The sequence below is a fragment of the Echeneis naucrates genome, chromosome 9 (genome assembly GCF_900963305.1).
Source record: "Echeneis naucrates chromosome 9, fEcheNa1.1, whole genome shotgun sequence".
Lineage (NCBI taxonomy): Eukaryota > Metazoa > Chordata > Actinopteri > Carangiformes > Echeneidae > Echeneis > Echeneis naucrates.
In genome coordinates, this window is record NC_042519.1 from 1,321,577 (window position 1) to 1,348,267 (window position 26,691).

The 26,691-nt window shown below is 41.8% G+C and overlaps 1 protein-coding gene across 3 annotated transcripts; it reads left to right on the top strand.

Moving 5' to 3' along the window:
- The first annotated feature begins 53 nt into the window (after positions 1-53).
- On the top strand, positions 54-26,277 carry ccdc125 (coiled-coil domain containing 125). Of its 3 annotated transcripts, XM_029511036.1 has the most exons (12): positions 56-373; positions 9,332-9,604; positions 13,302-13,363; positions 13,451-13,537; positions 16,824-16,901; positions 21,485-21,570; positions 21,643-21,725; positions 21,929-22,041; positions 22,825-22,938; positions 23,465-23,615; positions 24,539-24,657; positions 25,121-26,277. In XM_029511036.1, the coding sequence occupies exons 2-12, from the start codon at positions 9,370-9,372 to the stop codon at positions 25,514-25,516; spliced, it is 1,524 nt and encodes a 507-aa protein (XP_029366896.1). In that variant the 5' UTR covers positions 56-373; positions 9,332-9,369; the 3' UTR covers positions 25,517-26,277. The 3 variants fall into 3 exon arrangements, with proteins under 3 accessions (XP_029366897.1, XP_029366895.1, XP_029366896.1); XM_029511035.1 differs by having other exon boundaries at positions 55-373; positions 21,485-21,725; XM_029511037.1 differs by lacking the exon at positions 22,825-22,938 and having other exon boundaries at positions 54-373; positions 21,485-21,725.
- Positions 26,278-26,691: the final 414 nt, after the last annotated feature.

Genomic DNA, 26,691 nt, shown 5'->3' on the forward strand with positions numbered 1-26,691 from the left:
ATTTTGATTAGAAAGGCTAGACTAGTAACACAAAAAACGTGGCATTCCACTGTTTCTGTACGCGGTACTTAAATGTTTAAAAACTGGTTTATTTTGAAGGTAAGAACTCCGGAAGAACTCCCGAGACTCAAGCCACAGTTTGATTGGAAGGATTCAGGACATCCGCGGATCCTACAGTATTGTGAGACGCGGCCTCGATGGAATTAACATTTAATAATAATGCAAAATATAACGTGATAGTTTTCACTTCGGGGTTTATATTTAGTTAGTTTACCTTGTTTCAGTCTGTGTCGGCGGAGACCGAACTGAACCAAAGGGCAGTTTGTTGGTTCAGAGCTGCAGGTGTTGACGGCTGGGCTCACTAACATAACAGGTAAATCTTAAGGTTTTCTGGTTAAAGTGTGGTATTTGTTTATTCTGTCAATGATGTTTTCAGAAAATAATTGAAATTAACATGATAAATGTTTTCAAAATGAAATGATGATGATGAAATGAGTGAAATAAGCAGTTAAAATTTTCGCATTTTATCAAGATTATTTACTTATTTAGTTTGTTTTGAAGCAATTAAGTTACAACAGACCATATTAATTGAGAAAGTTGTAATTATGATCATGTTTTGATACGTATGACAAAAATAAACTTCTACCCTAACTTCAAATGACATGAACTGAATGGAGATAGTTGCGTTGTCAGGCCTCACAACAACTTTTAAAATATCGTAACTGATAGAATTCGGATGCAAAGCACTATGAGAAAAGAAACAGGAACAGCATCGTCACATCAATAGGAAAACATGAAACATAAACCTGTCACTCCTTGAGCTGTTCATTTATACATTGTTTTTAAGTTTCGATATGTTTCACTTTGAGAATTGATAGAAGCACCAAAAGAAGACCGGTATTTACTATTGGATAAATGGTACACTAGCAGTAGTGTATTGCAACGAATTAATAAACTTCTTACCAATATACCTCATTACGAAGTAATATGCTTACAGTTTGTGGGAGTGTTTTTATTTTTGGCAACGTTCAGTGTTATGATCGATTGTTGCTTGCCTTGATGGGCATCGACGCTTTCAAGTCCCACACTGTGCACTGTGTACAAAGTAAATGAATCGTGGCACGTCATGAGTTTTGATCAGTAATTATACTATACACCAAGTTGTCCTTGTGAATAGATCGGTGTCACTTGCTGTGACCTAAGACATTTTAATAAATCTTGCCTTTGGCTTTGAAGTACTCTTTCAAGGTTTGTTCTTTGCCAGTTTATATGAGTTCTGTTGTATGGTGGGGCTTTTAAAACTACAACTGTTTAGTTAGTTAAATTTGTGTTGCTGATGACAGCTTGAAGTGGTGCTTAGGTACTAAAATAGATCATGACCCCCAAATAAGGTCTTTAAAAAGTCTTAAAAAGGTATTGAAATTAACTTCAGGATCCCTGCATTTACCCTGTGTGTGTGTGTGTGTGTGTGTGTGTGCGCGCGTCAGTGAATGAGTGTGTGTTTACTGAGGACAAACTGGCTCCCACTCAGCAGTGTGTCACTGTGACTTTTTTGACAGAATTCACGTGTTAAAAATACTTAATACCTTTACTCTCAATACTTTTAAAGCACATTTATTATCCAATAAATTTTTTCAAGTACAGTGAATATCAGATCCTTACAGACTCTCACTCAAGTAGTATTTTAAAAGGTGACTTTTATTGGAGTCATTTTTTTGGGGTGCAACTGTACTTTTACTCAAATATGGATAAATAACGCTGTGGATGAGGATTTGATATATATATATATATATCAAATCCTCATCCACAGCGTTATTTATCCATATATATATATATATATATATATATATAGACAGTTGAGGACAAAATTATTCAACTCCCCTATGAAATTGGGTTTTTTTTCCCCAAATGCTTTTTTAACAGAGCAAGGAGCTTTCTACATCCAAATTTCCAAACATACGAGTTATCTTTAGAAAGCAAGCATTTTTATCAACTATTTCTGAACTGACCTTTTTATTGAGCCATAACACAAACCACTGTTATTCAATGATGTGTTTTAACTTGTCAAATCAAATTAAAACTAAGGATTTTCTCCCAATATATACACAATAAAAATATTTAATTTGAGCTGTGACTTGAGAAAGCATCATGCTAAAAACTAAATATTTAGATTAAGAAAAATAATTGTTGATGCTCACAAAGCAGAAGAAGTATATACAAAGTTATCACAATGTTTCCAAGGGTCAAGAACTAGAGTGAGGTATAGACCCCTTCAAGCGCAACATCACAGAAATATGCACACTCAGCTTGGGGTCAGAAAACCACTGAACTCTCCCAAAGTCTATGGGAAAACATCACATTGCCTAAGGGCCATTCCATTGGTCTAATTTAACAGAGCACACAATAAATCAAAAGATCTCTGCTGTTTTGGTTGCTATTCTGTCAAGTTTCTCTTAAAAAAATATCCAAACTTGTGACCTTCCTGGATTATGACTTTACAAAGCCATTGTCAATCACCGTTCCATTCAATCAGAATTTTGATGTGCGATAGCCTACTTGCTAAAGAGAACAGTCAGCTTCATTCTGACAACAAATGTTTTCATATAACCGCAATTGTGGACAAGGAGGATTAATCTAAGTAGGATAAAATAACAGATGATTCTATGCTATGTTGAACATAGAGAGAGAAAGTAAAATTTACGTTAAATGCTAACGTGCTAACATCGTCTGCCCAATCTTTTCATGAAGCTGGCTCAGGCAGACTAAAGTAATTTTTGAGGTATTTCTCATGGTCCTTAATGGACAATAAAAGTGCATATTCCGAATAATTTGGTGGAGGATCGTCAATATCCATGCTCTCTTCTATGCTCTGCTCTGGCATTTTCTGGCCCCAAGCTGAGTGTGCATTCTTGCTAGGCTGGGAATGTTTGTATACAATGAAGGGATCTATTCAAGAAACATGTACAGGATACACTGGGTCACATCATCAGTGTTGTGGCCTGGGGTCATAAGGTGTTTCAGGTCTCAGAACATATACCCTTGCCTACAATATGCTATGGGAATGTTAGTCATTTTCCCAGGTCAGCCTGCAGCTGCCACTCAGAGGCTGTGTGGAGAAGGCCTGTTTTTCTCCAGCTTTCTTTGGTGAGTGGGGGTGTTTGCCAGTGTTAATGGCTGATGCTGAACTCTCAGCAACTGCCTTAAGCACCTGGTCATGTCAAATCAAATCAAATCAAATCAGGTTTATTTAAATAGTACCAAATCATAACAAAGGCAAGGTACTTTACATACAGAGCAGGTCTAAACCAAACTCTTTAATTTAATGAAATTACTTAAAGAGACCCAACAGATCCCCCCATGAGCTAGCACTTGGCGACAGTGGCAAGGAAAAACTTCCTTTAAGAGGCAGAAACCTTGGGCAGAACCGGGGGGCAAGAGCAGGAGGAGGGGATATTCAATACAGTTGCAGTTGCAGTTGCAGGCAGGAACATGATGCTGCATGCAGTTCATAGAAATGATGCTGTATGGCGTTCATGAAGATATGGGAGCAGCAGGTGAGGCGGGAACATGGAGTAGTGATGATTCACCACCTGCAGGATGAGGACAGGGAGAGAGAGAGGAGCTGGGAGAGACAGAGACTTTGGGGAAAGAACGGTTAGTAAATAGCTGCACATGTCGCCAGCAATAGCAGCCATCTGCCAGAGCATTTGGGCAGCCGCTGAGGAGATGTCCTAATAAGCCTCTTCCAGTGCAAAGCAAGCAGGAGGGCTGCAATGCACTCTCCTATCTGGTCCATGCTCCCACTGCATACCAGCTGCTGATGCTTGAGCATCCCAGGAATCCCTGTACTGGAGGACTTCCCACATGTGAGTCACCATGAACTCCTTGAGTCCACTGAATGATAGCTGCAAGGTATTGCTTTTTCCACACAATGCGCTGGTGAAGCTGCTTGGAAAGCCCAGCCACTTCTCCTTACCTCCTTACCTTCCTTTCAAGGGACTAAACTGTTGTTAATTTTATAATAATAATAATTTTATAAAGCGTTTGGTCTAGACTTGCTGTATATGTTAAGTGCCTTGATGTAACGTTATTATGGTTTGGCACTATACAAATAAATCTGATTTGATTTGTTATTGAGACTGCGTAGAGCAGCAGAGGCCACAAGAGTCTAGGCAGGATTGAGTGCTGGTAGATCCTGGCTTTAAATATACCAGGTAGACTAGACCTGTTGACCTTGGCAAGCCCAGTGTCAAGCTCTTTCGTGGACTTCTGGATGGTGGCGGCATCTTTCAAGCTTACATTAAATATCTTCCCCAAACTCTTTACTGGCTGCTCTAAAACTCATCCTGGCCCAGGTGATGAGTTTCTCAAGACCTTGTAAGATCCACCTGCACCCTGGGACTGATGTTGAGGTTGACCATGTAGGTTCTTATCGGTAGCTGTCGTACACCTGACTTGGTCAAGGGCCCTCTGCATTCCACCTCAGCCAATGTGACCACCATGTTCATGGCAAAGGATAACAGAGATGGAGCCTGTTATTATTCCTTTTTCAAGGTAATGCCAATCTAATGTTTCTGACCCAGAAGTGACCCTCAACCTGAAACCACTATACTAATCCAAGATCATATCCTTGATCTTACATGGTGGCGGTGCAGTGCAAGCTCAACCAGCTTGTGTGGTATTGGGCCAAAGGCATTGGCCAGGTCCAACAAAAACACATCAAGGTCACCTCTGTTTTCATGAGCTTCTCTTGTTGCATTACTACACCTGTGTGCTCCAAAGAGTCAGGGGATCTAGGGATCCCACCCTTCTGCACCGAGGGGTCGATATTGGCGTTCTTGAGGAGAAGTAAGTCAAGAAATTCAAAGACAGTCAAACAGTACAGAACGAGTCTGACATCACTAGAGTGCTGCAAAGGAATGGACTGCAAGGTTGCAGATCAAGAAAAACTCCACTTCTACAGAAGAGACATATTTAAGCCAGACTGAAGTATGCAAAGGACAACCTGGAGAAAGATTATTACATATTGGAAGTGTGCCGTTTGGTCAGATGAGAGAAAACTAGAGCTCTTTGGACATAGAGACATTGCCATACACATTATATTTGGAGAAAGAAAGCCTACAACCCAAAGTACACCGTCCCCACAGTGAAACAGATAATGGAAGTATTATGGTGTGGGGATGCTTAAATGTGTCTGGAACTGGGAATCTTGTCATGGTGGAAGGAGTCATGAAGAAATAAGGATATGTGATGAATTTGCAAGAAATCTGAGGCAGTCAGCAGCAGAACGGTGTGGATCGTCGCTTTGTCTTCCAATAAGACGAGGACACAAAACATGCGTTGCTCCTGGTGAAGAACTACCTCAAGAAGACCAAAGTGAAAGTTAATGACTGGCTTGCATAAAACCCTGACACGAATCCTGCTGATAATCTGTGGGGTCACAAGATCCCACGAGATCCCAGGGAACAAAAAGGGAAGAAAACAGTGACCCTGCCTGGAGGAAGACCTGGAGCTAGGCCGGGAAGGAGGGAAGGAGGGCCCGTCACCAGTCAGCGAGCAAATGGTGGTCAGGCATACCACGGAGCCAGGCCGGGCACAGCCCGAAAAAGCAATATGGCACTTTCTTCACCCCGTGAGCCCACCACCTGCGGGGATAACCGATGGGGGCAGGTGCGCTGCCAGTTGGGTGGCAGTGAAGGCGGGCGGCCTCGACGACACAGACCTGGGCGACAGAGACTGGCTCTGGGGACATGGAATATCACCTCGCTGGGGGTGAAGGAGCCAGAGCTTGTGCGGGAGGTGGAGCGTTACCAGTTGGATCTGGTGGGGCTTGCTTCTATGCACAGCCTTGGTTCTGGATCCCTGCTCCTGGAGAGGGGTTGGACTCTATCCTTCTCTGGAGTTGCTCATCGGGTGAGGTGCCAGGCGGGTGTGGGGATACTCAAAAGCATGTGGCTGTGCACCACTACGTTGGAGTTTTCCCCGGTGGACGAGAGGGTTGCCTATCCAGTCTACATGTGTTTTGTGGACTTGGAGAAGGCGTAAGACCAGGTTCCCCGGAATATGTTGTGGGAGGTGCTGCGGGAATATGGGGTGAGGGGGTCTCTGCTGAGGGCCATCCAATCTCTGTATTCCCAAAGCGAGAGCTTTGTCTAGGTTCTCCGAAACAAGTTGGAGTTGTTTCAGGTGGGGGTTGGCTTCCGCCAGGGTTGTACTTTTTCACAAATTCTGTTTGTGATTTTCATGGACAGGATATCAAGGCATAGTGGGAGAGGAGGGCTGCAGTTCCCTGCTTTTTGCGGATGATGTGGTCCTATTGGCTCCATCGGTCTGTGACCTCCAGTGCTCACTGGACAAGTTCGCAGTCAAGAGTGAAGCTGGGATGAGGATCAGCACCTCTAAATCAGAGGCCATGGTTCTCAGCAGGAAACCGGTGACGTGCGTACTCCGGGTAGGAAATGAGTCCTTACCCCAAGTGAAGGAATTTAAGAATTTTGGGGTCTTGTTCATGAGTGAGGGTAAGATAGAGCATTGGCCGGAGAATCGGAGCAGCAGGGGTGGAATTGCGTTGGCTCTACCTCACTGTTGTGACGAACAGGGAGCTGAGCCAGAAGCTCTCAATCTACTGGTCGGTTTTGTTCCTACCCTCACCTATGGTCATGAGTGATGGGTCATGACTGAAAGAAAAAGATCGCAGGTACAAGCGGCTGAAATGGGTTTGCTCAGGAGGGGGGCTGGAGTCTCCCTTAGAGATAGAGTGAGAAGTTCGGCCATCCGGGAGGGACTCGGAGTAGAGCTGCTGCTTGCGTGGAAAGGAGCCAGTTGAGGTGGTTCGGGCATCTGATAAGGATGCCACCGGGACGCCTCCCAAGGGAGGTGTTCCTGGCATGTCCAGCTGTGAGGGGGCTACAGGGCAGAACGAGGACCAGGTGGGGAGATTATATCTCCACACCAGCCTGGGAGCGCCTTGGGATGCCCCAGTCAGAGCTGGCCAATGTGGCTGGGGAAAAGGAAGTTTGGGGTCATCTGCTGGAACTGCAACCTCTGTGACCCGGCCCCGGATAACTGGATGAAGATGAATGAATGAATCTGTGGGGTGAACTGAAGACCAAGGTCCCTGGCCCATGGCCATCAAATGTAGAGGAGCTTGAGAGATTTGCCAAAGAAAGGGCTGGGATTCCTCAAGAGAAGTGTCAGAAACTTGTTGAAAACTACAACAAATGATTGCAGGCTGTTATCCTGCAAGAAGGATTAACAATTGGGGGTAATCAGGGGGCTAATACTTTTGACCCTGGAGTTTTTGGTTTTTGCTAAATAATTTAGTTTGAATGCAAAGTAAAATGATGTAAGCATCCAAATTAAACCTAGGAAGTTTGAAAAAGCTGCATGTAAAACTAGAAAATTCCTTGGCAGAAATTTCGAGAGTGACTTCAGTGACGTCAACATGACCAGTCAGACCGAGGCATTAGGAATTGACAAAGCCCTTTGGATAAGAGGCAAAACGTCTTTGACCAAACCTAAGTCCTTTCATTTTCATCCTTGTCACACATACACCCTTTGACACGATTGTAAAAACTGCTGTCTATCTGTTGTGTGTGGGTCTGTGTGTCAGCTGTCTTTCTGTTTCTGTCTCTTCATGTGCTTTTGTGTGTAAATTTGTGTGTCTGTGTGCATTTGTTTATTTGTCCGTGTGTGTGTCTGTATATGTGTCTCTGTGCTTCTGTATATTTGTCTCTGTGTGTGTGCATCTATATATTTGTCTGTGTTTGTCTGTATATATGTATGAGTGCGTCTGTACATTTGTCTGTGTGTGTGTGTGTGTGTTTGAGTGCGTCCCCATATCTGTCTCTGTGTGTGCTCTGCAGTTTAACAGAAATGTCAGTAGTAACAGTTGATCAGCTGCTCTCATATGGAGTCAGGAATGAGCACATTGATTCAAACTGATGGCCATAGTCAGTGTTCATCAGCCGTGTGTTTGTGTCTGTATTTTTTTATGTGTCTACATGTCTACATGTTTATGTGTGTGTGTCAGCTGGTTGTGGTTGTGTATCTCTTTGGGTTTGTGTGTGTCTTCACATTTGTCTGTGTGAGTCTTTATGCGTCTGGCTGTGTTTTTGTATGCGTGTCTCTCTGTATGTTTGTGTGTGTGTGTCTGTCTATGTCTGTTTATGTGTTTCTGTATGTATGTATGTATGTATGTATGTGCCTATGTATCGGACTGCCTGTCTGTATATTTGTGTCTCTTTGTATGTGTCTGGATGTATTTTTGTGTGCCCCTCTGTCTATATGTCTGTGTGTGTGTGTGTGTGCAATTTCAAAACATACGAAAATGTGAACTGCTCTCCTTTCTGCCTGAGAAAAATACAATAACACACATTTTTCAAGAGAGGACAAGAATCTCTACTACTTCGGAGTAAATGAGGGTGTGTACTTCAAACTGTGTTCCTGTGACGGGCGATTTACAAATTTTTTTTTTGATAATCATCAACTTACTGATGCACTTCAACTCAAGATTCCTCCACTCTAAGCCAACATTCCATGCAATACACACACAAGGGAAACTGAAATTTTCTGCAGAAATGAGGTGAGAGGAGCATGACACTTGAACAATCGCTGATCGATAAGTATAAAAGATATCAGAAAGATGAAAACAGGACTGGAAAGAGGACATATTTTCCTCAGTTTTAAATGTTAAATGGACTGTGTAGCTGGAAGTATGTCAAAGTATCAGAGGTATGAAAAAACCGAAGATTTTGGGGGATTTTCGCTGTCTCTCAGTAGAAATGAATTGAGTTTTTTGGCCATGTTTTCACCGTTTACGGTGCCAAAATATCGTATTCTACCCAGAAAAACCATAGCACACCGATCCCAAACAGGCCCCAGATGATGGGCTTTGGTCTGTGGGGGTGAATTTAAAGCCCTCCGACGAGTTTGAAATCAAAATTCTTACAGAAGAGGATAAGAAAAAGGTAAGAATAATAAACACACAGGATAGCAATAGTGACACTGGACACTAATTATTTGTTCTATTTAACATCACTTTGGAGATTTTTGTTTTTTTCTTGATTTTCCATTGGGGGGCTAATAATAATAATAATAAGTCACCTATTAATTGTCACTTCCGACTGTAGTAATAGTAGTAATTTTTTTGACAGTAAATCTGTCCTTTCCACATTGGTCTGATAAAACCAGAGATAACATCCTAATGTATGCAACCTCTGAAGATGGCGATTTATAACCATCACATACAGTCCCACCAGAAGTTATTGTGTAAATATATTTTGCATCAATTATCAAGTGTAAATTGACCAGTATGATGATTGTTTTGCAGGGTTAATTAATCAATCGACCTAGATTCATCTGATTGAGATGCAGAGGGTCAGTGAGGCCTGCAGCCTGGATGATGACATGGTGGATGGCGACCTGGGTGATGGGATAGGAGCCAGAGCAGCATCTAGTTTCACTGACAAGAGAAGCCAAAGCTTTGCCAGCTTGTCTGAGACCCTGTTCAGGTCCAACAGCCATCCAGGAGAACAGGTCTGGATTACTGGATTGAGAACAACAGAGACCCAGCAAAGAGTGCGCTGGGCGATTCCACCTTGTGGTAAGTATTAGGATTGAGCTGGATACTCGGCTCAAAGGAGTATCAGTAATATGAGTCAATATCCGTGCTTGTCCGGCGATAGAGACAGAGCGCAGCGCACCCACGAAAGCAACGCCCACCGGAGGGGAAAACAATTGGCGGCACAATTTAAAAAACACAGTATTTTAACACGCTAGCTGTACCGGAGAAAAAACGGTACAATGAAAAACTCACATATGTGGGTCTTTCTCATTGTTCCTTCTGTTTTTCTTCATTTTCATGGAGAAATGATCACACTGAATGGCCAGAGGTGACATACATCGATACTTACAACTACCTGATCGAACCCCCCGGTAAGATCATCATTTAACCTAATAGCGATAAAAACCAGGTCTTGCACAAGTTGGGCTACATCCACACTACTACATAATCAATTATAATAGCCTTTTATAACCAAACGTTTCACATCTGCGCCACTTTATGGAGTTATGGGGTACAAACTTGATTTGTAACAGAAGCGTTGCTGCATGCAGCCCGCATCGCGTTTCTCATTCTCACTGTTTCTTCACTGAGTCAGGTTTTTTTTCGGTCAGCTCGCACTTTTTTACCTTGGTGTTATACTAATTAAGCTGTAAATAAAAATATATTGAGGCTTACAATAAATATAGCAACTTTGGTCAACCTTTATCAATTTCAGGCTTAAAAATACAGCTTTTGGCATCAACCACGCCCACTTTTGATTTAAGTCCTGCCCCTTCCGAGTACAAATACAGCTATAGATAATGTAGATCGTTGAAAAGATAGTGGTTGATAGATAGATCGATAGATGTACGTATCCCTAGTAAGTATCACATAATAAAGGCTCATTTTACCTTGAACAAACAAGCTAAAACAACAAACATCACTTTTTGATTTTAATGAATAATAAATACACAATTATTTACCTATAAAAGACAATGTTGGTTAGGATTAGGGTTAGGGTTTGGTTTTTAAAAGTGTTTAAACTAATTTAGAAAATGTTATTGACCATGTGAGCTCAGACAAACTCTGTCACAGAGGCTAAAGTATGTTTAAAAGTTTCTGCAGGAGCTAGCATAGACAGAAAATAGAGCTAAAAGGAAGCCAAAACTGCAGTGAGGTTTTGGTCAGAAAGTTTTAGACCCCTACAACATTATCAAAGGATGCCTCCTTGAGATACAATTTAAATACATCATCCCTCAGTTCTCCATAGTGAAAAAACATTTTTGTAATCTCTGAGAGGTTTGTACACTTTGATTGGGACTGTGGTAAATGTGTGGATTAGACATTATATGGACAGACCTTTATTTGGCTATGTCAAACCTTATTAAAATGACAAGAGCTCAGTGGCCTCCATCATCCTAGCATGAAGTCTGGAGTAAGGACAAACTGATACATCAGTGAGAAGTGGCTTGGTGCTAAAGAAGAGGTATAACCTGATGGTGACGCTGAGCTCTGGAGATCCTGTGTTGATATTGAGGGTAACTTTGATAGCTGCAGTTCCACTGATCTGGATGTAAGAGTCTTTCCACCATGTAAGTTTATAAAATGCAGCTGAAGGACTCTGAGACTAAGGGAAACTAGATTCTCTGGTCTGATGAAAGCAGGACTGGATTGTGATGAAACCAGATGCATGGCAGCATTAGGCTTGTGTGGGTCCTGGGACACTTGGCAGGAATGAGGTAAAACCCTATTGTAGCAAAATAAGTGTAAAAAGTGATGTAATGGCTCCAGCACCACTTGTGGCCCAGAAACGGAAATGTGGTAGAAGATGTATGGATGAATGCTTTGTCCGTGGTTCAGACAAGCATTGGATTTCTGGATTACAAGCCACTACTTTTTTCACTCACTTTGAACCCTGCGGTTTAAACAACTATGTGGCTAATTCATGGATTTTTTTGGGTAACAAGCCTCATGCCGCCAATACATTTAGCATCACATCAGACCAATGAAATAGTTTGAATTAAAATAAAGGCACCAACACTAAATTCTTCAGATCAGTCATTTATTTTGCACACACCGTTATCATGGAAAACACACAAAGTGTAAGGACGGGGAAAAACGCGGTGCGTCCCCCGTGCAGGTGGACCCAGGTGCAGGAGCCGGAAAACCAGGTGGTTGACAAAAAAAACAAAACAACTTTAATCTTAACTATGGCTAGCATAAACAGAATGAGAGAACAAGGACAAAACGACAAAACAATAAAGCTTGGCATGGGCAAACGACAAAGCATGGGCAAGGCAACAAGGCAGGGCATGGACAACGACACAGCGAAACAACAACAATCCAACCAGGACAAGACTGAAAACAGGACTTAAATACACAGTGGTAAACAAGACACAGGTGATCCACATCAGGGCAGGGAAGACAATCAACATGGGACACAACCAGAAAGTAACATAACCGGGAACACGAAGGGACCAGGACTACAAAATAAAACAGGAAGTGACATGGACAGAACACTAAACACCAGCATTAACCCAAAACCTGACACAAAGCAATGCATGGATGGATCTGGTTGTCAGGTTTAAGCCACCTAAAACATTATTAAACACACAGGGAAGAAAGACAAAGGACAACAGCGCTCATTTTTACTTGCAAGGAGAACAGACAGAGATATGTTCAGTTACATTCTCTAACTGCTCTGGCGTATCTCTTCCGTTCTCCCCTCTTTATTTCCTTAGGGTGGTCCCTAGTTATATGAAGTTGCAGCTCTAAAGGGCGGGGAACCAACAGCTGCAACGTAGTAGATGAATAGATGCTTGTTGAATAATCATATTCAAGTTACGCCTCTGAAACATGACACACGAACACTTTGAGGAGCTAGTTCATAACCGAAGTAATCTGGTTTCAGCCTCCTCCTGTTTTCATGTTCCTCTTCGAAGGTCGTTGCTTATCCCCGTCAGGTATGATCTCAGTTCCTGTAAGAAAAACACAAGTTTCTGCATCCCTGCAGGGTTAGTAAAAGTAGAGCAATACTGTGATAATCATTCTATGTACATTTATTCTAACTCTGGTGAAAAGGGGAAATCTTTCTGGGTAACATAATTCCTGCCATATGCCATTTCCTCCCATATTTCCGACACCTGCGGCTTATAAACAATAGTGGCCTATATATGTACAAAACTGTTTTTCTCTTTAAATTTAGTGGTTGCAGCTTATATTCAGGTGGGGTCCTGTAGTCCGGAAATTACAGTACTCACACTCATACTTGTGTGAGTCATTACGGGGAATTTACAGCCACCAGTCAACCTAGAGATACATGTCTTTAGATGGTAGGAGGAAACCAGAGAACCTGGAATAAACCCATGTAACCACGGTGAGAACATGCAAACTGCACAGAAAGGTTTGTGAATAGAACCCAACGACCTTCTTGCTGTGAGACAACAGTGCTAACCACTTTGCCGCTCTGCTGCAAACGGTGTAGATCCTTTCAATTTAAATTGTTATCCAACTTATTCACCACATAAATAATACTGGTTAATTATTAAAGGGCAACTAACAATCACCAGACACCACATACACAATAATGTAATTGTGCAACAATGCAATGTTCCTGCAACTTTCAGCAGGCGATTAAACCATGAGGCCAAGTTGATTACAGCTCAGTCACTTTATAAGTCCCTGACGTGACCGTATAAAACTGTTCCATCTGAACACAAGCTATCATACTCTGACATATAATTTTTATGTGAATCAGGAAACTCTCTGGTTAATCTGTCCAAAGATGAGCTCAGAGACAGACTGCAGGAAGCAAGTGAGGTAGGAAGAGTCACATAGAACAACTATTGCAAAGATAAGCCTGTCCAGCCTAATGAACTGTAACTGGGACCTCTGCTTTTTTGACAGGTGATTGATGTGTTATGCTCTGAGCTGGACGTGGCTCATCGTTATCTGGAAGGCAAATATGAAGCTCTTAAGATCCTACAGGGAAAGGTAGACCAACACTTCCTGAAGACCTTCATCACACACCAGGAATCACATCAGTGTACAGATTTTATTTACCCAAAGCTCTCAGGAGTTTGATTAAATGATGTTCACCTGCAACACATCACATTCTTTACTTTACTTCTTTACTTTAATGTGTTGCAAGAGGTGTTGAGAAGTAGGCTAAGAGTACTCAGAAGGGCTGAATATCTTAGGAAAAAGAGAAAAAAGAAAGAATATGTAAGGTCAGTGTTTTACAGGGACTCATTCAAGTTTGTTAAAGGATTGTTAAACCAGGAAAAGGGAGGGCAGCTTAAAGTAGAAGAGTACCTGAAAAACACAGATATTAAGCAGAATAGAGTTGTCGGGCTTCTACCTGACATGCCATCATTAGGGGAGATAGATCAGGAAATGGATGTTAGACCAGGGGAAGATTTTCTTTAGTGTAGTCGCACGGAGACTAGCCAGTTATTTAGAAAGGAATGGCTTAATAGATACATCAGTACAGAAGGCAGGAATACCAGGTTTCGCAGGGTGTTTAGAGCACACTAGCATGATTTGGCACCAGATTCAGGCAGCCAAGAGTGAAAAAAGAGACTTGTATGTGATATTCTTGGACTTAGCAAATACTTTTGAGTCAGTGCCACATAGCCTTCTTTGGGAGGCCTTTGACTATTTTAGAGTGCCTGGCGTAGTTGTCATTTTAGTAAGAACATATTTCCAGGATATCAGACTATGTTTTAAGTGCAGCAGGTTTTACAACAGGTTGGCAGAGGCTAGAAATAGGTATTATGGCAGGGTGCACAATTTCTCCATTTGCATTCACAATGGCAATGGAGGTAATTATTAGAGCTTCTAGGTGGGTTGAAGGTGGTGAGAGGCGGCAGAATGGGATGCGCCTTACACCAATTAGGGCATACATGGATGATATGACATTGATAACTACAACGGTGCCATGTATGAAAAGAATACTTGAGAGACTCCATAAAAACTTAAAGTGGGCTAGTATGAAAATCAAGCCTAGTAAGTCTAGAAGTATCTCAATAAGTAGAGGAAGATTAAGTGATCGAAAGTTTGCAATAGATGAAGAGGAAATTCCAATAATTAGGGAAAAACCAGTTAAGAGTCTGGGTAGGTGGTACAAGGCAGATTTGCATGACGGAGAACAGGTAGTGCAATTTAGGAAGGATGTTGCTGAGGGTCTGGATGGAACAGACAAATCAGGACTTCCAGGAAAGTTGAAGCTGTGGTGTTTGCAGTTTGGATTATTTCCCAGGTTGATGTGGCCACTGTCGGTATATGAGATTCCAATATCTGCTGCAGAGAAAATGGAAACACTAGTAAGCTTTTACATTAGGAAGTGGCTTGGTGTTCCGAGATGTTTAAGCACTGTGGCACTGTATGGGAAAGGCATACTTCAGCTCCCAGTATCTAGTCTAGTGGAGGATTTCAAATGTACTAAGGTTAGGACAGAGCTCCTGTTATCTGGGAGTAAAGATGTGGTAGTTAGTAAGGTGGTTCCAAACCCAACCAAGGGGAGAAAATGGAATCCAAGAATGGCAGTGTAGGAAGTGAAAGCCAATCTTAGCCATACAGAGATTGTGCGTAATGTACAGATAGGCCGGAGAGGCTTGGAGCTTGGCCCAGGCAAACTGGTGTGGAGTAGAGCAGGTCCCAAAGAGAAGAGGAAGCTAGTTGTAGAACAGGTTCATAGACAGGAGGAATATTTAAGGAGTGCAAGGGCAGTGGCTCAGGCTAAGCAGGGACAGTGGTTGAACTGGTAAGGTCTAGAGAAGAAAAAGCTTAGTTGGAAAGAGCTGTGGAGTATGGAGGAAAGTAGTATTAGATTTTTGATAGGGGCAAAGTATGATGTATTGCCAACTCCCCAGAGCCTAAAACTCTGGATAAATGGAGACCTGCTATGTTTGTTGTGTTCAGGTACTGCAACTCTTAAGCACATCCTGTCAGGTTGTCAGGTTAGTCACAAGAAAGCTTGTTGTTCCCCAGGAAATAGCCTGTACGAAGCTAAGGCCTGATACAATTTTGTGATCTAGGACTAGAAAGAGAGTATATTTCATAGAGCTGATGTGCCATGGGAGGATTCAGTTGAAGAAGCATATGAAAGGAAAAAGCTCAGGTATGCAGATCTAGGTAAGGATGCTGAGCAACGAGGGTGGAAGGTTAGGATTTGTCCAGAGGAAGTAGGATGTAGAGGGTTTGTAGCAAGATCTGTTGTTACTTTGTTGAGGGAGTTAGGAGGAAGGGGACAGAGTGTGAGGAAAATAGTCAAAGAAATGTTGGATGAGGCCATAAGATCCAGTCAGTGGATTTGGATTAGAAGAAGTAATAGTAGCTGGGGCCCCAGCAGGGGGAGCTCTTAAGACAGACAGACTCTAGGGAGAAGCAGAGAGGAAGAGGAAGTGTATTTAAGTGGAGGGTGTGGCCTATTTGAGCCTCTTTGAGACCAAGCGGTTAGTCCAGTTGAGTTGGTCTGTATTGGTTTGGTTTGGTTTGACTATAGGACTGCTCAGGTTTGGTTGCTGAATCTGCTAGTGTAGCTTGTCCTCCATCTCCTGCACCCTCTATACTTTCACCGAACCAGAGTCTGTATCCCATCCTTACTTTTATCTCCACCTCTTCTATTTCTCCCCCCTACCCGGACCAGGGTCTGTATCCCCACCCTGCTTTCACTGGTGCAGTTGGTGAGAGGTCAGAATAGTTGACAGTAGTGCTGTTTGAGATAGTTGTCTTTGTGTGAGGAGCAGTGATGGCTGGCATTAGGGGGGTGACCCTGGGACGCCAGTGATCACTGTCTAGCCTCCTGGAGGTGTTGTGGGACCAACTAGACGGAACACCGGTGAAAGGAGTTTTCTCACCCAATGACCCCAAAGACATGTTAGCTATCACTGCTCACTGGCCTAGTTAGATATTGTCTGTAAGGCACATAGGCAGGGAAAAGTTTGTTGTAAGGGAGTTCACTGAGGCTGTACCATTTCTTTTGTTGCACAAGTTTTTGTGTTTACTCTAAATTAAATACAGGTGGTGTTGTTGATTCATCAGGAACTTTGTGCTTATGAATTTGCAATGTTGCGCAGTTGGACTCAGAAACTTTCAGTCATCATATAACAGTCAGACTATTTTTGAAATCCAGTCCTTCTGGCTGAAGCTTCTTTGTCAGAGCTTTGTCAGTGCCTCCAGTCAAAGATGGAATTAAGCTTCTGTCTTGAAATAAAAACCTGAAGAATCTGCTTCTTCAGTCACTAACCAAAAAGTGTTTCTCTTCTTCTTCACACAGGCCATCCTTGACAAAGCCACGATTCACACTAAAAGTCTGCTGCAAAAATGTGAAGAGAAGGCCAAAGCTCTGGAGAAGGTAATTGTTTCTCTGTGGTCTGAAGGTCCTGTTAGTGCAGGCTGCTCAAACAAGGGCTTGGTCTGTTTGCTTAAACATGCTACAGCAGGTGTATGCAGACAGACAGTAACTGCTCTTTACCCGTTCATCAAAAACAAACAGTCTAGAACTAGTGACATAATGAGAAATTTCTCTTTTCAGAGTCTCAATCTGACTGATTACAGTTCGTTGGTGGGTGGATTGAATAAGGGGACTCATTACAGAGCAGGCACATACCACATTACACATACAATTCCTACTCAAAACATTAAAATGAAAGATAGGTCATATATATGTATGTGTGTATTTATAGTTGGGGTCAGAGGTTTGTCATCATGGACATGTCCTATTAATTTTGTTCTTTTAATGATTTATTTGAACTGCTCTTTTTCCAGGGTGGAATGATTATTCAATGGAGATCTATAATGATTTTTGAAAACAAGAATTAGGTGCACAAGTTTACATTTATTTCTGTAATCCACACATGGTCAAAATTGTACATACAGGCTCAAATGAATTTGAAATTAAAGTAGTGTTGCAACAATGCCTCTTGGACATGAATCTTATACCGATGGAAAGCCTGTTTATTTCCCTTTTAAATGGTGCCACATTTGTAAGGAACATGCATTTATGGGATGAGCAGCAGAGCTGAGTATGGGGGATGCGCCCATGAAGAATATGCCAAATCTTCTCTGCCAATGGCAAACAACTTATTTTGGCAGCTGATGGGCAGCACCTTTGAGCATGAGTCCTGCTACAGTGGTCAGTAGGTGTCTGTTTCAGGTATCGGCATGCCCCGTTTGACTGATTTGGAAATGGCCTGAGTGATGGGGCAACTTCAAGCTGATTGTTCTGGAAAACCAAGTTGCAACATTATTTGGAGTGAGTCAGGGGATGTCAGAGATAGGCCTCGAAGCCATCGTCCCAAGAAGACAGCACCACAATAAGTGCTAACGAGTTTTCCTCACCCTGTCAGCACTTAGGTACCATAGGCTGTCTTTTACCAATTTGCAGTCAAGGTTTGGAGGGCAATATGGCCGATGGCTCTCTGCCCAAACAATCCAGAACAAATGGCACACAGCCAGGTCTCATAGGGCTGCCAGGAGGCTTGCTATCAGGCCTGTTTGCGCTGGTGTTGACATCACATGCACTGAAACCTGAACATGTAGAGGAACATTATATTTAGTGATGACTCCAGATTTGGCCCACAGCAGTTGGATCATGGGGTCAAACTTTGGAGAAGACACAGAGAATGCTATTGATTGCTGCAACGAAAGAGTAACATCTTGATGGTGTGGGGCGGCATGTCCCTCACTGGAAAAATGAGGCTTGTCGTCATTGCAATCTCAATGGCGATAGATATTGAAATGAGATTCTGCAACCAGTGGCAATCCCAGACTACCTCCAGAATTTGGGAGTGGACAGGATGGAATGGCCTGCCAGCATTCAACTCCATTGAACACTTGTAGAATCATTGTTATAACAAAGAAATAACCTAGCAAACACAAATTTCCTTACTTTTTGTGATTGAATGTCTTTTTAGTTGACAAGGCCAAGCCCTGTTAACTTTTTGTTCGTAATCATGATTGACTGCAGCTGGTAGTTACTCTTTGCCTGATTGACAAGTACTCAGGCCAATGGGAAAGTCCAAGGAGCTCAGTGAAGATCTCACAAGGAGAGTTGTAGATTCATACAAGTTGGGAAAGTCTTTTGGAGTCAATCTAGAATTATTTCCTGTAAGTAGTATATTTTTGGGCAATGTAATAATTATTCAGAAGAACATCACTCTGGATAAATGGCTGTTCGAGTTTGATTATTCAATGACACATCAGCTACTAAACTACAACGGCTAACACACATGTAATAAGAATGGGCTAGTAATATGGAAAGCCTTTGCGATGGTGATAGCTAAGTACGTCGATTACGCACCCGTCGGAGCCAAGATGGCGGCTGGTCACTGCGTGTGAAAGTGTGTGAGGGGAAGAAAAGAAAGGAGAAAGAGATCGCGGACGACGTCTAATATCACTACACAATAACGGAGCAGGCGACTGGAGTTCACGGGTTGGGTATTGGTCCTTTAACTAGTGATATTGCGCAATCACTGATCATGTGACAGCCGACAAGAGATCTGTAGCACCAATCACTTTTGCAATTTATGGTATTTTGGGGAAAGAAAACAAAATAAAGCAAACAGAGTAACTGAATCCCAAATAAACAAAAGACACGCTAAAACAAAATGCAATGCACACTATTGTAATTGTCTCTGCCCAGGTGTAAAGCCTCTTGCGAGGAAAGCAAGCAATTTAAATCACCTCTATCAATTCAACTGAGAAGAGAGGTCAAATATCCAGCCAGAATTATGCCAGAAGCTTGTTGATAGCCACTAAAACTGTCATTTTGAAGTGAATCTTGCTAAGTGACATTTAACCAAATATTATTAGGGCTCTATGTATATATAATTTTGACCGTTTGTGGATTAGAGAAAAACCAATAAATTCAAACTAGTGCACCAAAGTCTTGTTTTTTTTTTTTTTTAAGAATCATTGAAGATCTATTTTTATTTTACTTATTTAAGCATCATGCACTCAAGGTGCCCAGCCCATATGTTTCAGGGGAGGTTCAGGGGGACCCAAAAAATACTCCACTTGACAGGCTAGTGAAGACTGGATTTATTTCCAGAATAGGGCAGGGACAAAATGAACATAAGGTGATCCCAATCACTGGGGAAATAGCTAGGCTACGTACAAAACTCAAAAGCGGCCAGACAACTGGGCAAAAGCAAACTAGCGAAAAAACAAAATGCAAAACTTCTGAAAGAACTCAAGGCTGGTTTCACTGGCGCACTCGTGGGAAACGAGCTGGAAGGCCCCTGAGGCAAAAGGCAAGGCACTGAAAACAGGAGACAAAAAACTGAGTCAGTTTCACAAATGGGCAAGTAAAACATCTAAATGTCTGGTTCAGAAAGGAGCCACAAGTCTACCAACAAAGGTGAACAGACAAACTGGTGATGAGTGGGTGAAGCAGCCAGGAAGAGGTGGAGTTGATGAGCCCTGAATTGGTTGCAGGTGTGCAGAGCGCATTGCTAATGCAAATAGGATCACTGAGATGGTACAGCCTGTGATAATTCCCACCTCTAATCTGTGCCACTCAGATGTTGTTGATCCTGCCGAGACTCTCAGGTTGAAATCGCTGTAATAATCCATTACGAGGTCTTTTACTGCAGCGGGAACATGGTGCCTCTCCAGTGCTTCGAGGACCAGCTTGTGGGGCATTGAGCCATAGACATTGGCCATTGGTCAAGCCACAGGACCACCAGGTCGCCCTTGTTCTCCCTTGCCTCTCTGAGGAGCAGAGTGACCACACCTGTGTGCTCTACATAGCCTGGTACCCCAGGGATGCCACCTTTCTGCACTGAAGTGTCAATGTATCTGTTCTTTAGGAGGAATTCTGCCAGTCGCTTAGCTACAATGCTGAAGAAAATCTTTCCTTCGACACTGAGCAGCGCGATGATACGGAACTGACTGATGTTCTTGGAGTCCTCCTCTTTAGGGATCCACACTCCTTCAGTGAATCGGCACTGCTGTGCTGTTCCTCCCCTTTTCCATATAACCTTCCGGATCTTCCGCAGCCGTTGTAGGAGCTTAGGACAGTGCTTGTAGACCTTGTAGGGTGTTCCTCTTGGTCCTGACCTGGACCTTGCTTTTCGCACTACATCCTGAACTTCATCAACAACCCCAAAGGGGCAGCCCACTTTCTAGCTCTCTCCCTCCTCCGCCTCCTGTGTATGTACAACTCATTGAAGTTGTACATTAGTTGTACATTGTACATTGTATAATCATTCCACCCCAGAGAAAGAACCGTTCAAATAAATAATTAAAAGCCCAAAATTAATGACATTCATGCCCATGAAAAATATTTGAAAATTTCTGCACATTAGCTCTTATCACAGGCAGCAGAGACAGAGACTGTAGGATGTCATCTCAGAGTTGAACCTCTATAATTCAGACCTAAGTGACTTCTTAACTCTCCCAGTAATGTGACATGACTTGAAAAATAGCAATTTCCATGCAAGGATGGTCAGCTGATGGTCTCAGCTGATCTTTTACCAAGGTTTATGATGATTCTTGCAAGTAAACCTGATTGCCATTGGTTTGGTTCTTCTTGGTTCTTCACCTAAACAAATGGGTATGAATTCATGGACCCAACCTTCCTTTTCTCAGCAGTTTGGACTTGTGGTAGTGCAATGATATTCCTTACTTAATGGCCACACTTTACATCCTTTAGTGACTATGTCAAGTGGCATAATGCTCTCCAGACCTGGATCCTGTAGGGCACCTTTGAGTTGTTGTAGAACAGAAGAATGAATGTGCCACTGAAAAATCTGATTACCACGGATGCAGTCATGTCAATGTGAAGCAAATTTCAGAGGAAAAGTAACACCTGGTGGATTCATGACAAGAACACCCAAGGAACTACCCAGTGCTGGTGTGGTGCTCCTAATAGTGATCAGTGAGCTCTTAGACTAGAAAAACATTTAAGATGATCTGTTCTGCTTCTGCTTGCAGGAAGTGAATAGTCTGCAGTGGGAGCTCAACTTCAACCAGGTCCAGATGAAGAAATCTGAGCAGTCCTGGGAACAAAAACACGACAGGTCCGATTTAGTCCACAAACACTCATCTGTGCGTTGTTCGATGGTTTGTGTTGTAACCTTGTTGTTTTTCAGAATTGCAAATGAAAACAAGAGTCTGGCTGAAAGTCTTCAGGTGAGAGACAGTGAGATCCAACAGCTCCGAGCAGAGAACACTGGTAAAGTCTTAGTAATGTAGATTGTGAAGTTTGAAGTTAAGTTGATCATTGTGGAGAGTCGTATGTATATCGGAATTAACAAGTTAATAAAAATATTTTTTTCCAGTGCTTTAACTTTCAAGGTCAGTCATAATCAAAAGGTTGTGTGTGTATATATGTATATGCATGTAAATATATGTGTGCGTGTGTGTTTGGGCATGCAGCTCTGAATCGGCAGTGTGTGGAGCTGCTCTCCATGTTGAATGTGAAAGAGAAGCGAACTTACCAGGAGACCAAGCCTCAGTACAGTCAGAAAGGAGATGCTAGTGTCCTAGAGGTGAGAGAGCATCACTCAACATCATAGAGAGAGTTAGGTCAAGACTCCATGCCACTGACCTCACACAATAAGCATCCTCCCAATGGTGTTTTATTTATTCATTTATTACATTTATTCACTACAGGGCAGTGCATGAAACTAATGTGTTGTATATAGCTGTTGTTAACCTTCTACTCACTTGTCTCTAGTTGTTCTTTTACATGTACATTGTTATTGCATTAGTCAGTTTCATTATCATAAAACCATAACACACTAAAGATGTGACTGTGGAGTCAAATACTACATTGAAATGAATTGAACTAATAAATTAATCAAAGACTGTTGACATTATATATACAGTACCAGTCAAAGGTTTGGACACACTTTCTCATTAAAATGAATAGGAAAGTGTGTATAACATTTAGTGTACACACACACACACACACACACACACACACACACATATATATATGTGAAGTTCAAGAGTGCTGTTACGACCATTCCTGCATAAGTTAGTTGCATATTAAACATTTCTTAGAGCACTATATATATATATATATATATATATATATATATATATATATAGGTGAAACGTGTAAATTGGTTTCTGCAATATATATATATATATATATATATATATATATATATATATATATATACACAGATATATATATATATATATATATATATATATATATATATATATATATATATATATATATAGTGCTCTAAGAAATGTTTAATATGCAACTAACTTATGCAGGAATGGTCGTAACAGCACTCTTGAACTTCTGTATCTTGCAGCTGGCAGTGTTGGGGGCCTGTCGTTGTCCTGGAGTTGTAGAAGTTGTAGAAGTGTGTCCCTGCAGTCGGGCTGCAGCTGCAAGCAGGAGGCAACTCATTGAGCTGCAGCAGGAGGTAGAACATATCCAATCCAATCCAATCACTTAACCTGTGCCAAGCGCCAATGTCACTGGTGCTTGTTCTTCTGATCTGCTCTTCTTTACCTCAGGTTTAATAAACCACCCAACTTTTAAATAGGTGAAACGTGTAAATTGGTTTCTGCAATCTTTAGGTAACAATAGCATGTCAGTGTTAGTACTTCACAGCAACTTTATACATCATCACAGAGAAGAGGGTGAAAACTATGGACACAGGTGAAACACAGATGAAAGAACGTGTAATAGCTGAAATTGTAAAGGACCTAGGCATTTGTTGAACTCATGTTCTCTATAGAGACTAGTCTTTGGTCCAGTGACCTATGACCTTCTGACCAGCACCTCTTTACTTTGAAACTAAAAAATGTATCTGTGTTTTTTCATTTAAAATTTTTTGAAGTTATCTATGGCAGAGGTAGAACTCCTCTCATTCCTTTTGACCATTTAGACAATGCTGCTGTGGGATAGCGGTATAATGTAACTATTTGTGTATGTGTGTTTTCCAGCTTGATGCTCAGCAGTCGAAGAGAGAAGAGGCAGTGATGGTTGCTGATGCCTTTCGTATTGCCTTTGAGCAGCAGCTGAGGAGACGAAGTGAACGCTTACTCCTGCCGGCTGGGGCCAACATTCTGAAGACCAACTACAACAAAGCTGAAGGTGAATTTGATGTCACTTGTTGGGCATCACTTCCCACATTGTGGGAATTTCCTAAACTGATGCATATACCTGAAGCTAGTCTAGTCTCAGCTATAGACCTTTATTTTTCTGGCCTGGAGGGTGGTGACTAAAATAGATAATCAAATACAGAAGAGATGACAGAGAAAATCCTCTGAATTATACAGTAATACAGTAAATAATATCACAGCAGGATAGAGTTACACTGCAGACATCTGTATTTTCCTGACTCACTCTCAGATCCTGCTCAGAGAACCACTACACGTAGTGGCCCCACACCTCATGAATCTGCACCAGAGAGAAATCAGAATCAAAGTGCTTAGATATGATGTACGTCACAACTCTAAATATGTAAACTGAATAAATGTCTGAGACATCTCTCCTTAATACACCAGTCATGGTCTAAGTATGACAGAGGTGCTGATTAACTTAATGAGACAACTGATGTGTGCTGAATTTCATTGACTGTTCACTTATTATCCAGTAAGAAAACACTATTCAGTGTGTTCATTTGTATAGTAAAGTTGTTATTGGACTATGAGAAACAAGACACACAACTGTTTCAAGACAATACTCTGCTGCTGCCACCAGAGAGCAGTAAATTACATGATGGAGATATATTGGGACAGAGGCTGAGATCAGATATAAAGAGAGATTTCACTCACTGGTGTCCACCCAGACAGTTTATGTTGATGAGTCTCCACTGTGTGGTGCAATCATAAGAGCAAATCTATAAGTATCACATAAACATGCTACATACAACAAGCATGAGGAGGAGCATCTGGCCTTAGTGGGGGACAGATATTCCTCGTTAACATTAAATGTCTACTGTTATTTTAACAATGCCTCTTTTCAGATCTTCAGCATTGTTATTTATAGGAATCATATCTGTCTCTTCCTAACAGGTGCTAACAGGAGTCCTCTAATGAGTGTGGGCCAGAGGCTGAGAGAATTTCTTCCCTCAAGTTTGGAGTTGAAGATGACTGATGATCTTCTAGAGATTCTTTACAGATTGCTGGACTTAGTTAGTAACTCCTTGAACACATCTGTTGGCCAATAACTTGACTTACTCACTGGAAAATATACAAGACATATTTGTTGGCTTTAAAAACTGCTGGTAGATTTACCAGGATGGGCTCTGTATTGCTTCCCATAGCTACTCAGCTAACGACAGGATCATGGTCGAGGGGGATCTCTATCCTCTAATGAGCATTATATTATCCATCCAGCATTGGTAATATCATGAGCCTCTCAATGAATATAAAGTTCACCTGGAGTCATTATTTTTTATACACTGTATATACAGTCAAGGTATATATTGTTTTCCTAAGCCACTGCGTTAGTTCCCCTCTTAGTTTCAGTGTGTGTCTTGTGTATTTTTTAATGTTATGACACAATCAGCTGTACAAATGATATGTAAAAATTTTATTCCAGCCTACATCATTCTTTTATTTGTTAATGATCTTAATGCTTCTTTCCTGTTGCAGCTGAATGATAAGGAGGAAGCTCTGGCCCACCAGAGGAAGGTGAGCATCATGTTAGCTCACAGTGCCGAGGAGCTGCAGAGACAGCTGCACCTATCTTCACTTTACCAGCCATCAGAACGATCAGAGGCCAGCATCCCTTCAAAGCTACCACAACACCAGTCACAAAGTGAGAATCAGCCTCAGGAAGCAAATGAAACCTCAGAGTACAAGGTCCAAACAAAGGAACACCTAAAGATGCCAGTCTGCCAGCTCAAGCTTGGAGAACTGTCATGTCTGACCCAGTCCAGAACTGAACGACAGGGTCCGCCAGACCAAACACAGACCACAGTTCACCAGCAGTCTAACCATAAGAACTGTGTCTCTGAAATCCAACAACCACACCAGTCAGAATCCTGAACCGCCAGACCATACTTATCAGACACAACACCTCCATGCGTTTGAGAAACTAAATATGTGAAAATTAAAATTTACATGAACTGAATGCATTCATGTACAGATGCATCCCATTAGATTAAATGTCATCAAAAACTTGATTTTATTAATTAAATTCAATCTAAGTAATTAAATAAGTGAAACTCGTATAAATTCATTATACAACACATTATATGTTTCAATTGTTCATTTCTTTTAATTTTGATTATTATAACTTAAAGAGAGAATGAAAATTGTAGATTAGAGGGAAAGAAGCTCCAGGTTTTTCCTTGTGTTTGGTAGAAAGTAACACCAGTTAGAGGCCTTAGAGTGTGTTAGGGAAGAAAGAGATGTGTGGTAAAGGAAGGGCAGTGTGGCCGCATCGATCAGGACTTTTCAACTGAGTAAGTCAGTTGAATTCCAGCAACAGGTAGAAAACCACAGTTCAAAGGATATCAACAACACAGCCACCGAAGTGGAGGAGGAGGTTATAAGAAGGGATGCAGCTGATACTGAGGTGAATAGGCCAGTCAATGAGACAAATATGGAGCAGAAAGCTAGACTTAAATGGCCTAGGGCAAATAGTAGCAAAGAAAGGGAAATAGTCAACAGAGACTTGTCAATAATTCTGAGCAGACTAGGAGGAAACGCAAGTGGTAGAGAAGATGGGAGACATAATTTACTTCTATGGTGTAGAAAGATTTGGGGTGCAAGATAGAAAGAGGGTTGAAAGAGTACAGGTAGCTAAGTGTAGACGGCAAAGAGAAATTGAGAAATTAGTGAAAGAAAGAAGACAGTTAAGAAAGCAGTGGAAAAGAGCTACAGAGGAAGAGAGAGAGGGAATTAATGTGTTGCAAGAGGGGTTGAGAAGTACGCTAGCAGTACTCAGAAGGGCCGGATATCTTAGGGAAAAGAGAAAAAATAAAGAATATGTAAGGAAGGCGTTTTACAGCCAGATTCACCAGATTCAGGCAGCCAAAAGTGAGAAAAGAGACTTGCATGTAATTTTCTGAGCTTAGCAAATACATTTGGGTCAGTGCCACATAGTCTTATTTGGGAGGTGTTTGATTATTTTAGAGTGCCTGGAGTAGTTGTTCATTTAGTAAGAACATATTTCCAGGATATCAGACTATGCTTAAGTACAGCAGGCTTTACAACAG

Coding starts and splice junctions, on each gene's coding strand:
- ccdc125 (XM_029511035.1), top strand. CDS start 9,370: ATGCAGAGGGTCAGTGAGGCCTGCAGCCTGGATGATGACATGGTGGAT. Junction 13,538..16,823: donor TTAAGATCCTACAGGGAAAG/GTAGACCAACAC, acceptor TTCTTCACACAG/GCCATCCTTGACAAAGCCAC. Junction 22,939..23,464: donor TCATTGAGCTGCAGCAGGAG/GTAGAACATATC, acceptor TGTGTTTTCCAG/CTTGATGCTCAGCAGTCGAA.